Source organism: Rhopalosiphum maidis, chromosome 3, assembly GCF_003676215.2.
Source record: "Rhopalosiphum maidis isolate BTI-1 chromosome 3, ASM367621v3, whole genome shotgun sequence".
In the NCBI taxonomy this organism is placed as follows: Eukaryota; Metazoa; Arthropoda; class Insecta; order Hemiptera; family Aphididae; genus Rhopalosiphum; species Rhopalosiphum maidis.
Genome location: NC_040879.1, coordinates 1,989,088 through 2,003,103, shown reverse-complemented (window position 1 = coordinate 2,003,103; position 14,016 = coordinate 1,989,088). Strand labels below are relative to the sequence as shown.

Sequence of the window (14,016 nt, the reverse complement as noted above, 5' to 3'; positions counted from 1 at the left end):
TTTTATCAAATTTGTAGAATTTCCAAGTGTTGCTGATTTTGACTGAAGTTGAATACTTAATATATTAACAACTTTTAGAATATCATGAATAATGAATAAATAAGCTACAAATTTAAAATTTGATATGGTAGAAACAATACCTAAAAGAAAAAGCACAATAAAATCATGAAACCAATGGTTATTTAATATTTTTCATAACATACCAATTGCTTGGGCAACATATTTACTTTGTTGATCATCAATTTCATCATTTAAAACTTTAGCTATGGCATTAAAATTTTTTATCACTGCATCACAGCTTCTAAAGCGGCAAATCCAACGAGTGTCACTGAACTGAGAAAGTGTTGTCTTTTTCATATTCAATTTAAATTGTAAATCAGTAAGTTTCCCGTTTCTTGTTGGATGAGAGAAATGAACATAGAGTGCCACCAAAGCGTTAAATAAGTTTCTAGCATCCTTATAAAAAATATATATAAATACAAATCAGAATAATAGGTATAATAAATATTAATTATGAATTTTACCTTTAAGTGTTTGCACATATCAATAACTACTTAATTAATCTTATGTGCCATACAATGTACATATACTGCACATTTAGCTGGAGGGTGAACTATTTTCAATTTTGTTTGAACACCTCCTATGTGACCTGACATGACATTTGCTCCATCATATGCCTGTCCTATGATGGGAATTTTATCTAATTTAGATGCATTTAAAAATTCAACCAATTTTAAAACCAAAGCATCTGCAGTTTGCTTTTCTGATACGTCAACAAATCCTAAAATCGTTCATAGATGTCCATTCCGTGGGGATATCTTACACAAATACTTAATTGCTCTTGTTTGTGAGACCTAGTAAGTGTAGAAAACTTATTAAATATATAAAAACATATTATTAAAATATCAATTTTTACTTCCAAGATTGTATTTATTATTTACCTAGCCTCATCACACAAGATACTGAACATTCCACAATCTATAATTTTTTGTATAATGGTAGATTTAACATTTGCAGCACACGTCTCTATCAGTTCATTTTGTATACTCCAACTTGTATGGTTCAATAAGGTATTTTTATATACATTGCAAAAGTCTGGATTATGTTTTGATAAAAATTCACACATTTCTTTAAAATTACCTAGAACAAAAAAACAAAACAAATTTTAACAATGAAATTCAATTAAATAATTTTAAGGTACATTTTAAATAATATAATAAGTACCCTTATTAACTGATGTCTCATCTTCACGGTGTCCTCTAAACGCTATTCCTTGTCTGCCAAGATATAAAACAATATCAATTAAACATTTAATGTACATTCTATTTGTTTGTATTTCTTTTTGAAGAGCAGTAGACATCTTTGCAATAACATCACCATTTTTCACCGAGTTTTTATAAGCTGACCATCTTAAATTAGCAGTCATGTGGTGGTCAGAAATTTCATGCAATTTTAATTTTGTTTTTCCTGTTTTTGCATGTCTAGTTCCACTCAACTATAATAGTAGAAATAGGTACATATTATTATATAATACATTTTAAAGATAGTATTAAACAATTATGATCTATAAATGTAAATAAGTGTATTTAAAGTGGTAAAGCTTGCCTTTTTCCAATTATTAAAACCTTTTGTTACGAAAACATCTTTTACATGACCAGAACTTGTTGAAAACATTCTGCAAGGAAAGCAAAAAATAGCATCTTTCTCTATGCTATATTCAAGCCAGTTATACTCCTTGAAATATTTGGAACAAAAAGATCTATTGTGTGATCCAAATGCTGTTTTAGGATAAACCTATATGCAATAAATTTATTATTTTACTTTTGTTATTAAATATTGAAGAAGGAAAAATATTATTTTAAATTCTGATTGAAGCTAAAAAGCTAGTACTCTTAAAATTATAAAATTATTATAACTTACCTTTAAAATAGGTTGCACAGGGCCAGAATCTAAATTACCTAGATCGACAATATCCAACTTATTTCCTTCTTTAGGACTTAATAATGTCGATTGACTTGTCTTATATTCAACTAAACAATTATTCACATCAGGAGACATAGAAACATCATTATCAGAAGTTGAAATAGTTGTTTCTGAATGACTAGAGTTATTTTCTCCTTCATTGTTAATTATACAATCTGTTTTTTTTTTTTTAAATTAAATATCGAAAACATTTTTAGCTTACTAACTTTTTTAAAATTATTTTAAAAAAGAAGAAAAAGAAAATTAGGTAATTATGATAAGTAATAACTTTTTGTTCACAAAATAGCAAATGCCGAAATATAATCACAAAGCATGATGCACGAATGAACGGAATGAACGAATAATGAGAGTATGTTTGTAATGTTTGTATTAGGAATGCAATCGTAATTGAATGGTCAATGCAGTATTGCAGTCTAAGAAATAAATATAACAATAACAAATATGGTGGTGTATTGACGTATTGTAATGCTTGTCTGCTAAGGACGATTTGGTCGTTTGGTATGCTCGAATGTTAAATAGCGTCAATACAGTTTTTGTACTTTTTGTAAATGAGCTATTTATAAATCTACATAATAATATGACGTGACTGTATAACAGCTATACCTTATCTTAATACATTTTCATTTGTCAATTGTGGCCACTCGCAAAACGACCGAGAATGGAAGCTATAAATAAAGTCGGGGATAATACTTTGTTTATTGATAATGATATACTGCGGTGCGCTATAATAAGTACGGTCTAGACCAGCGGTTCCCAATTAATGTGAAGCCACGGACCCCTAGCTATAACTTAAATTGGTCCGTGGACCCCTTTTTTGTAAATACTTACTTTTCAATTTTATTTTATTATGAAAATGAGAAATAAATTTATACGATTTATTTTCAATATGAAAAAAATTATTTGATTAAACATCTTCAAACTTTATGAGACAAGTGAAATATTTCTTTTTTGTTCATAATTTCGTCTAAGTCCGGCTGCATGCTTGATATTTTAACTCTTAAATCAGCGTCAATATTAAGCCTATTACGATATTTGTTTTTCATGTAACAGTAGGTAGAAAAAGCTTGTATAAAATAAAATGATCAGATCATAATATATATTTATTTATTTTGTAATTGTATATAAATATATAATATTTCTTTAAGTTTAAAAAATAAATTATTATCTTACTATTTTAGTAAGTTAAAAAAATATATTTTTTTAAAATATTCTTATTTGATTTCAATTTTAATATTATAAAAAAAATGTAGCTAGCCATTTAAGAAATATTTCAGTTATTATATTACTTTTATAAACATTGAATAATGTTATTATGACGTAAAAATTATAATATTTTAAATATAACCAAGTATAAGGTACTCACATTTTAATAATATTAAGTAATTGATTAATGGGATAACTATAAAAAGTTAAATTAATACAATAACAGTTTTAACTGAATGAGTTAATGAGTTAAAAAAAAATAACTATTGAAATATTGAACAAGTTAATGCCTCGACCTTTGCATATAATATTATTATCGTCGCCTGTAAAAATAATCGTGTTTTTCAATTATGTATTCTGTAACTTAGGTATTTTGGGAGATGGTAAATTGCGTCAAAATTACATCTTTTCTAAAAGCCGATATGTAAACTGCGCCAAAAAAATTGACATTATACAAATTACGACATTAATTTTATATATATAATGTATATAAATACTATGTACATAACCAACATGATAACACATATAAATTAATAATTTAACTTAAGATATAATATTTATGTCATGGTATTGCTAATACTGAGTAATATTTTCGTTGTTTGAAACCAATTTGGCTCTGCATGTTTTCTTTGAGTAAATTCATATCGAATTACCACCTATTTTGGAATTATATTTAAATTTAAATTTAAAATTGTTTAGCATCAATAATTGTTTGCCGCTTTGGCTTAACATTTGTGAAAGTTCCATTTTAAATACAATATTACACGACACAGCACGTACTAACCTAACTTGTGATAATTTTGTATAGGTACTTGTAAGGGAGCCGATATTTAGTATATTGTGTTAAAGCTTAAAAAAAAATTTGGATTTTCCTTACAAATTTGTTTCCAACATGACATATTAATTAAATTACATACGTACAAAATAACACATAGGTAATAGGTATATAATAGGGGTGGGCAACTGGCGGCTTGCGCTACATTTTCAAATTACATCATACAATTTCAAAGTCAATCGTCTATACTCCATGCTACGTCTATGATAAATTAAAATGCATATTTTGAATGACTTTTTTTTGCTCTCTATACTCTGACCCGCTAAATTTTAATTTTCTAAAAATTGGCCCTCTAATAACTTTCAGTTGCCCATCCCTGGTATACCTATATGATGCATTTATATACCTATATAATATGTTATCGTATCGGTATGTAAATAGTATCTTATTGGTTTTGTCGCAGTTTATATACGACCGGTATTTACGGTATGATACGTTGAATATCACCGACTGATGCGTCGAAAATGTTCGTTGGGTTTTCTATAAATTTACATTTTATTATTATCTAGCTATTTAGTATAAAACCAATATTGTAAACACTTGAAATTGAAACTAATGTATAGAACGCTCGTTCTGGACCCGACAGGAATAAGTATGACTGAATATTGGGTTTTTAATAATAATAGGCGGTTCGGTTAAATGATTACATTTACAAGAAATTAAAAACCAGATTTGCGTATTTTATAATACAAAGTAGTATTTATAAAATTAGAACAAAAGTAATTACAAATTATTTAAGTTACAATGAAATTAAAAAAATAAATATATATTTAAAAAAAAACGTGATAAAATTTACGTAGGAAGATACAGTTATATATTATGGCGTAATAAATCAAATATTTGCTCAACAATAGGGATAGAAATAGTATTAGAAATTTCCCCACCGAGAATAGCTGATACGGTATCAGCTAGGTATCAGTGATACCTATTAGTTTCACGTCTTTTTCGCCAGTCCAAATCTATAAATTATAAATATCTTGGCTATTATTTGTCTTATCTAATGAAATTATTGTCGTATTTACCCGTGTGTTATAGATACCCGTTTATAGACTATGATATATATATTTTTGAAAATATTTCAAAATCTACACTTTCACGTACAAAAAGTTCAACTTATCCAATATTGATTAAATCACTAGATAAAGCTCGTGAAAATAACCGGCTCATACAATAAATATTAACGTATAGATATTATATTATTTTAAACTACATAAAACTTACTACTCTAATGACAATTAACTATATAAATGAGTATGGCACTGTACAGTGTACGCAGCGGTCGCCGGTTCAAAGTACAGATACTACAGCGACCTGTCTCAGCTGTCACAACCGCCGCCGGGGGAAAGGACGCAACACCGTCGACTCTCCCACCAACGCCACAAAGGCATAAGGCGAAACGGAAAGACAATCGGGCCGGATGAGTATCGGCCGCCGGCAATCTCGCACTCATGCGACAACTGCGACACCCTTAACTCGGGTTTCTTCGTTTTTGATACATACCACGGCACTTGTCGTTTTTCGCGTTACATAGGTGGTATCCGTCGTGAACACACAATCACATATTTTTCTTGTTTTTATTCTCTAATGAACTTTTTTACCACATATTAACGTTTTAAACGTCGGACATAAATTTGCGCCTTTTTTTATTTTGTTTCGCTACACACTATCATTATACATCGCAATCGACTCAACCGCGGTTCAACTCAATAACCACACCTGTGGGTAGCCGCTTCATGTAATGACCTGTGTACGGATAGTCTGAAAGTTAATTACGACTAATTACTAGTGATATTCGGATACAGAAATGCAGTGATCAATGTTCATTAAATGATAAGTCTGAAATTCTGAAATACGAACAACAGGCGATCGTGACAGGATACTAAATAATTTTCGACATCGCATTGTTACGAATTTATGACATATGATTAGAAAAATAAATTACCAAAATCGAAAGAATTAGTTTTCCGTTGGTTCTGCATGATAAGAAAAAAAATGTAGTTAACTTACTGCACTATAACGATAATTAACTGTAAAAAGTTAAATTAATACAATAACAATTTTAACTAAATAAATTAAACGTTAAAAATATACATAAACTCGGTAAATTTAAGTTAAAAAAAAATTAATATTTTAACAAGCTATTGTCCACCTCTGCATTTAATATAATTTAAATAAAAATATAAAAAAATAGCTTACAATGCATGTAAACAAACATTCTTAAACTTATTTTATATCCAACTCGGAGGTAGTAGCGGCGCGAAGCTAAAAAAAGTAAAAAAAAAGTAGGTATCGCCCTGCTGTATAGTAGAGATAGATAGGAGGTCACTATAATGGACGTGTTAAATTTGAATGCAATGACAGGTATCATCATATACGAAAAACTATTTCGAATGGAGTTGATTTGTCAATCTAGGATAATTAGTAGAATATATTATATTATTATCTATATTAAAATTGTAATATATCGTTATTTTTATGCGATTTTGTAAAAATTAAATTCGATACGCTCATAAAATTTTTCTATATTGACACTAGAATTTTTTTTTACAATTACTTGAAGGAAAACTTATGGATAACTTTGTATTGGGTTTTTTAACCTTAGGTATAAATCACAAAAATTTTACGAATTTCAACTTCAAAATTCCTTGTAAATTTTCGTGATTTTGATATATTTTGTAAATATTTGTACTTTAAATGCTAATAAACAAAAATTATGACTAACGATTTTTTATTTTTTTTTACTATGATAAGTACATCTTATAATAAACCTTTCATTAAATTTTAATGATTTTTTGGAAAGCCAAATTTTTTTTTATCTGCATTTCAAGAAAAAAATGTAGAAAAATCAAAAATTTCAATTGTTTGCAAATGACTTAAAAAAAGTTAAAATATTTTAAAAATTTAATCGTAATTATAGATAACGCGATTATAAACATCTGGTTAAAATTTCAAGTATCTACGATGATTCGAATTTGAGCTACAGCAAAATAAAAAAATTGATTTTGTCGAAAACTGGTTATGCGTAAAAATTCCTATTTTCCGTCACTTTTTTAGTTTTTCCTGCCGCATTTGAAAACTATTGGGACCCCCCAAAGTACCAACTAGATGAATTTTCCTTTTCAAAGAAGGGCTGAAGTAAAAATTCAAGCATTATTTCTACTCCAAAATGTGATGACGTAAAAAAAAAAAAACATTGTAAAATCAATACATTCATCACTCCGTGCAGAATCTAAAATAGTGTAGAATGTATGACAGGAAACTGAGTAGTACCATTGAAATACCTTGCTAATTTTTGTCAATCCATCGGCCTGCTCTACAGGGCTAACGGTTAAGCGTATAAAGTATAAGCAATCAATCGATCAGAAATATTGTGCAGATATTGACAGAGGAACTCGTAAGCAGTTTGGCAAGAAAGCTTTCTAAGCTTTCTTATTACAATTGTTACAATTAAAAATGTTCTAGTACGATTCGCCGATTATCTATCTCTCCACACTCTTTACTACGGCGGCGATGATGACGTCGAACGCATGGCCTTTGTTGCGCAATAAGTGAGTTGATTCCAAAGACCTTTCTCGTGTATTAGTTGAATCCCGGGTCAATATATATTTTATTCAATATTTAGTAAAATATTTAGTCTATTAGCATAACCCAAGAAACACCACGAGGAGGTTGGCTGACAAGTTTCTCAAAAATGTTTTTTTTTAGTTTTTTCATATTTTGAAAATCATTCAATTTTTATTTATTAATTATTTATTGAATTATATTATATTTATTATTATTAAAAACATTTTGTAGTAATTAGGTAAAAAATTATTATGAAAACATTTAGTAATTTGGTAAAAATTTGTAATACATTGTTTTTATAAATTGGTATCTGGTAATGAGATTACCAGTATACCGTGACATCACTTCTCTTAAAAAAAATTGTTTTTTAGATGTCTTAGTTCCATAACTTCTGCATTTCCGATTGTACTTCCAACAGTTCATTTAATCGTCACGTTAGGATACTATTCGCGCGTGGTCTCGATGTACATAAGAGCGAGTTGTGTGTGACGGTCAAACTCTTTATACGGTCGTAAACTCTTTACTCGTGCAATCAGGGGCGTAGCGAGCATGTAAGCACTGCTTACACTTTAAATCAAAGGAATAATAAATTAGATCACGACTAATATTAAGAATATAATATAATATTATATTATTATATTGTAGGTAGGTACATAATAAATGATTAAATTTTAAAATTTATAAAAAAATTGATTTTGTCGAAAACTGGTTATGCGTAAAAATTCCTATTTTCCGTCACTTTTTTAGTTTTTCCTGCCGCATTTGAAAACTATTCGGACCCTCCAAAGTACCAACTAAATGAATTTTCCTTTTCAAAGAAGGGCTGAAGTAAAGCATTATTACTACTCCAAAACGTGATAACAGACAAAAAAAAAACTTTGTAAAATCAATACATTTATCACTCCGTTTAGAATCTAAAATAGTGTAGAGTGTATGACAGGAAAGTAAGATGTACCATTGAAATACTTTGCTAATTTTTGTAAATCCATCGGCCTAACGGCTGAAAGTATAAAGTCATATAAGCTATCAATCGATCAGAAATATTGTGTAGAAGGGAACAGAGGAACTCGCGGATCCACGGTAAGAAAGCTTACAAGTTAAAATTAAAAATGTTCTAGTACGATTCACTGCTTATTTATCTCTCCGCACTCATTACTACAGCGGCGGTGAAGACGACGTCGCACTCATAGCTATTATTGTATGGCTATTGTAATGACTATTACTACTATATATACTAATTTATGAAAATGATAAAAATGTATATTTTTAATGTATATATTAAATTTTAAAATTTTATTTTTATTTATAAAATATTTAAAGTTATTGGTAGTAAATAGTGGTTGTTGTTATTGTTTTGTTTGTGTCGTGTACTGTGTACTATATTTAAGGAAAATTATCGATTGACGGTCTATTTTTAATCCATTATGTTAACGGTATATCATAATACGAATTGTAGTGTAACACATTCTGAAATTGCTTACGCGGAACTGTTGTTTACGAATAGCCTATAACGTCATAGAGTCATAGAAGGGGTCACGTATTTAACTAGCGTTTGTAAGCACATTTGATATTGCTTACGCGCAGGGGCGGACTGGCCCAGGGTGCTATATACCAAGTAGCACCCCGGGGCCCCATTCGTATTTATGACCCGGGCCCGAAATAATGGTAAATAAATAAATAATGGCTGACGAAACAACTGACGTATCTGCTCAGTTTCAATTGTCAATAATATTTAGATATTTACTATCGGATGGAACACCAGTAGAAAGATTTTGGGGATTTTTCAATCCTACTGGACACGATGCGAAATCGTTGTCTGAATGTATAATATTTAATTTGGAAAAAGTCCTAGAGTCACCAGATATGTTGATTTGTCAGAGTTACGACGGCGCAAACGTGATGAGTGGACGTCTCAATGGTGTACAAAAAATAATAAACAATAGCTATAAAAATGCACATTTCATACATTGTTATGCTCATCAGCTTAATTTAATTTTAATTCAAGCAACTTCACAAAATCGTGAGATAAGAATTTTTTTTTCAAACCTAACTGATATAACCAATTTTTTTTCCAACAGTCCGCAGCGGGTTACGGTTTTAGATAAAATTGTTAAACACAGAGTTCCTCGATCATCTAATACTAGATGGAATTTTAAAAGTCGAATAGTAAATACTGTGTATGAGAATCTTGAGTCGTTAATTGAATGTATGAAAGAAATTGAATCAACATTCAATCAAACCATAGCAATCAGTGGCGTAAACTGGGGGTCGCACGGGGTCGCACTTGCAACCCCTGAAAATATCATAGGGTCGCAAGAGTATCTTTTTGCGACTCCAAAAAATTACGATTTCAATTATCAAAAAATTGAAATATCATTATAATAATAAACTAACTAATTTATATTTTGAGAACCAATGTTTAACGTTGTCTTGAAGCACTGGAATTATTATTATACTATATCCTTTCCACATTTATTTATAGTTTTGTTATTAATAATTTTCTATTATTATACCAATATGTATATTTATTGTGATCGGCCGACTCGAGTCTCAATGGTAGCTGATAATGAAAACGTGTTTCATAGTTTAAAATTACTATTTGTTTGTTTTATTCATGAATTTAATTTTTACACTTGTTATTTCTTATTCGTGATCGACTTAAAATTAAGTACTTACTACAATGGACAAATTTCTTATAAAAGTATCGAAGTCAAAAGTAAGTGTCTATTTTTACTTTAAATTCATATAATTGTTTAGTCTTTAGTACACATATTTAGTATACATTAAGTTAAGAGTAGCCATTAAAATATATTACTGATTTATATTATATTAAAACTACAATTTTGATGAATAAAACAGTTTATTTTTGATCTGTAATTTAATTTTTATATTAATTATTAAGGTAATATTATATTATTGGGAAAATTAAATTTATTTTGCTATATATTTTTTTATTATTTTGATTCTAATAAATTGTTGTACCTGCTTATTAGAAAAATACTAATGCTGAGAAAAATGTTAACTTACCTGAAGAAAACCACCTTTCCCCAGAAAAAAGATCAAAAATGGTAAATACAGTTAATACTTAATTTCATATCATATCTTTAGTATTAATTTACAATTTATTGAAATTAAATTTATATTAATTTAATATCATTTAATATTTAAGGATATTTTGGTTAACAGTAAACACTTTACCTTAATAAATTTAAAGTGAAAATTCTGTAACTAGTTACCTACGTTAAATAAATAATAGTAAATGTATTGGTTATTTTGTGTAGTATAAAAGTGATAAATATGTATATAAATCATGTTTGTATTAATTTCATTGATCATTTTAGGATATTCTACCAAATACCAAGGACATAAATCAAATTCAGAATGCTATATCTAGCCATGTAGGTACATCAAAGTCAGATCAAACTACAAATACACTATTGGTAAATATAAAATATTGCATTCAATTTTAATCTTTAAACCAATGATAAAAGTTTTGAATTTTAAATAGTATGTACATGCAATCACAAAACATAAAACAAGTATTGAAATAATTATAATTTCAATTTGTAGAATTTTAAATGTTGTACAAAATAGTCAATATTCACTCATTTTTATACTCTTTAATAAATTGAATAATTGTATATGGTATTTGTTAAAATTTATTTTAATTTCAAGTATATATATTTATCTAGATAAGTGACAATCTTAATCGAGATCCTGGTCATAAGAATACAAATGCTTTAATTTTATTTTCAAGTGGGTTTGGACCGTATCAACCAAATAACATTATATTTCCACAGCATTTAGGAAGAAAATTTCGAACAGAGTGGTATACTTCTTTTCCTTGGATAGAATATAGTCCTAGCAGTAACTCTGCATATTGTTTTTACTGTCGTGTTTTTCCATCTAAAACATCAGATCCAACTTTTGTTAGTGTTGGATTCAAGCAATGGTCAAAAGCTAGTTTCAAGTCTTTTCCTCAGCATGAAAAATCATTTGGACACAAAGAAGCTAGTGCCAAATTAGCTGGTTATAAAAATTCTAAGAAATCTGGGAGTATAATTAGCAAAGTTAATACACACCATCAGCAGATAGTAGCTGATAATCGAGCCTATTTAAAATGTATTTTAGACAGTTTACTTTTTTGTGCTCGTCAAGGAATAGCTATCAGAGGTCATAGAGTAGACGAAGACTCTTCAAACAAAGGAAACTTTCTAGAACTATTAACACTTCGTGCTAAAGATAATGATATTATTCAACGATATTTTATTGAAAAAGAAAAGACATTTCGTTATGTCAGTGGTGATTACACAAATACATTTCTTGAGTATTTAGCTAATATTGTTATTGAAAATATAATTGATAATGTAATAGCTGCGGGTATTTTCAGTATAATAGTTGACGAAACTCAAGATTTGTCTCGACATGAACAAGTCGCAATTATTATAAGATACGCAACAAAAGATTTATCTCCAGCAGAAGTTTTTCTTGGTTTTTATAAAACAGAAAATACAGATGGAGAAACACTTTCAATGTTAATAAAATCAACTCTTGTATCTCATGGTTTAAAAATAGAAAACTTGAGAGGGCAGTGTTACGACGGTGCAGCGTCAATGAGAGGGTCGTATAAAGGGGTACAAGCAAGAATTAAAGAAGAAAATCATTTAGCAATGTACATTCACTGTAATGCACATATTTTAAATTTATGCCTTATAGATTTGGCTAAACAAGTATCTTATGTAAGAAATGTATTTGGAACATTAAATACATTACATAATTTTATTGGTGCATCATCCAAGAGGCATGCGATTTTTGAAAAAATGTATTCAGTTTTAAATATAAGTACATGTGAAGGACCTAAAACTTTAAAAAGTCTCAGTGATACTAGGTGGAGTTGCCGACTAGATGCCCTCAAGGCGGTTTTATTCAATTTTCAAACTGTGGTTAGTACTTTAGAAGATATTTCGGAAAATGATGCTGTTTATGGATCTGATGCTAATGCATTACTAAAGTCAATAAATACTTTTGAATTTTTATTTTGTATATACTTTCTTAAAAAGATACTGTTGTTAACTAATATTTTATCAAAGTATTTACAATCAAGTTCAATAATTTATAGTAATGTACAGTCAATGGCAAAAGAAACAATACAAGAATTATGCAATATGCGGTGTGAAGAAAGTTTTAATAACACTTGGAATGAAGTAGACATTTTAAGAAAACAATATAATGTTTCTTCTCCTATACTTCCCAGAAAGCAAAAAATACCAGCTAAACTTGGCGGTGGATTGAAGGAGGTTGAAAATACTACCATAAATAAACATTATAAAATAAATATATATTTTGCTGTTCTGGATAATATTATAAATGACATGAGTGAAAGGTTTGAAGAAAATAATTTATATATTTTAAACTGTATGCAAGACATACTCTTAAATGATACTCCAAATAATAATTCTTTTAAAGAAATAAATAAAATGTATGGTTTTGATGAGGATAATCTTAAAGCAGAAACAAAAATTTTAAATAGGATGTATAAAGCTGTACATAATCAAAGTAATGTGCAATCAAAAATCAATTTCATTGCATCAGAAAATTATAAAGCTGGATTTCCAACATTAACAAGTTTGATACAATTATTTATTACTATACCAACTAACTCCGCATCATGCGAAAGAAGTTTTTCTTGTTTACGTAGGTTAAAAACATATTTAAAACCACAATGGGACAATCAAGATTAAACAGTCTTGGAATCTTGCAAATTGAACGTGAAAGATCATCTCTTATAGATAAAGATTTAGTAATAGAAAAATTCAGTGCTGCCGCAGAATGTAGAGGCCGCCGATTACTACTGCAGTAAATGATATTATTCCCTCAGTAAAAAACCAACTAATATTTTAAATCTACCTATAATGTATATATATATATTATATTGTATTAGGTATTATATTACACAAAAAATATAAATGGCAGCTGTTATTAAAATATAAATTTTATAAAATAAAAAAATTGTTTTTTTTTAATGTACTCATATATTGTTTAAGAAAATTATAAATATTTTATTGACAGTAAGTAATTATATACCCTATTTATAGCGTATATTCATAATACTAATTGCCAATAGATACAATATGTGTTTAAGGTTAAAATAGTTTTGTTGAATTTATGTACTTGTAATGTTAAATCTAGAATAAAATAAAATATTTTAGGGGGGTGTGGGGGGCAAAGCCCCCCACAAGTCTGTCTAACCTAGAAACTGATTGCAACCCTAACAATTTAGCCCAATTTACGCCACTGATAGCAATTAATCAAGCTGGAGCTTTGCATCGGATGTTAATTGACGATAGATTTATATTTTGGTTAAGAGTGTTTCATTCTTTAATGCCTCATGTTGATATTTTATATAATCAACTACAAAAACCAACTATGGA

The 14,016-nt window shown here is 28.5% G+C and overlaps 1 protein-coding gene and 2 pseudogenes across 1 annotated transcript; 1 reads left to right on the top strand and 2 right to left on the bottom strand.

The window, feature by feature from the left end:
- Positions 1-192: 192 nt before the first annotated feature.
- On the bottom strand, positions 193-656 carry LOC113560009 (annotated as a pseudogene).
- A 901-nt stretch (positions 657-1,557) lies between these two features.
- Positions 1,558-2,174, bottom strand: LOC113560008 (annotated as a pseudogene).
- A 7,805-nt stretch (positions 2,175-9,979) lies between these two features.
- Positions 9,980-13,326, top strand: LOC113560007 (zinc finger MYM-type protein 1-like). Its single transcript, XM_026965794.1, has 4 exons — positions 9,980-10,301; positions 10,579-10,653; positions 10,927-11,025; positions 11,278-13,326. The coding sequence occupies exons 1-4, from the start codon at positions 10,266-10,268 to the stop codon at positions 13,324-13,326; spliced, it is 2,259 nt and encodes a 752-aa protein (XP_026821595.1). The 5' UTR covers positions 9,980-10,265.
- Positions 13,327-14,016: the final 690 nt, after the last annotated feature.

Excerpts from the sequence above, each read along its gene's own strand:
- LOC113560007 (XM_026965794.1), top strand. The coding sequence starts at position 10,266 with ATGGACAAATTTCTTATAAAAGTATCGAAGTCAAAA. Across the intron at positions 10,654-10,926 it reads CAGAAAAAAGATCAAAAATG|GATATTCTACCAAATACCAA; the intron begins GTAAATACAGTT and ends TGATCATTTTAG. Across the intron at positions 11,026-11,277 it reads AAACTACAAATACACTATTG|ATAAGTGACAATCTTAATCG; the intron begins GTAAATATAAAA and ends ATATTTATCTAG.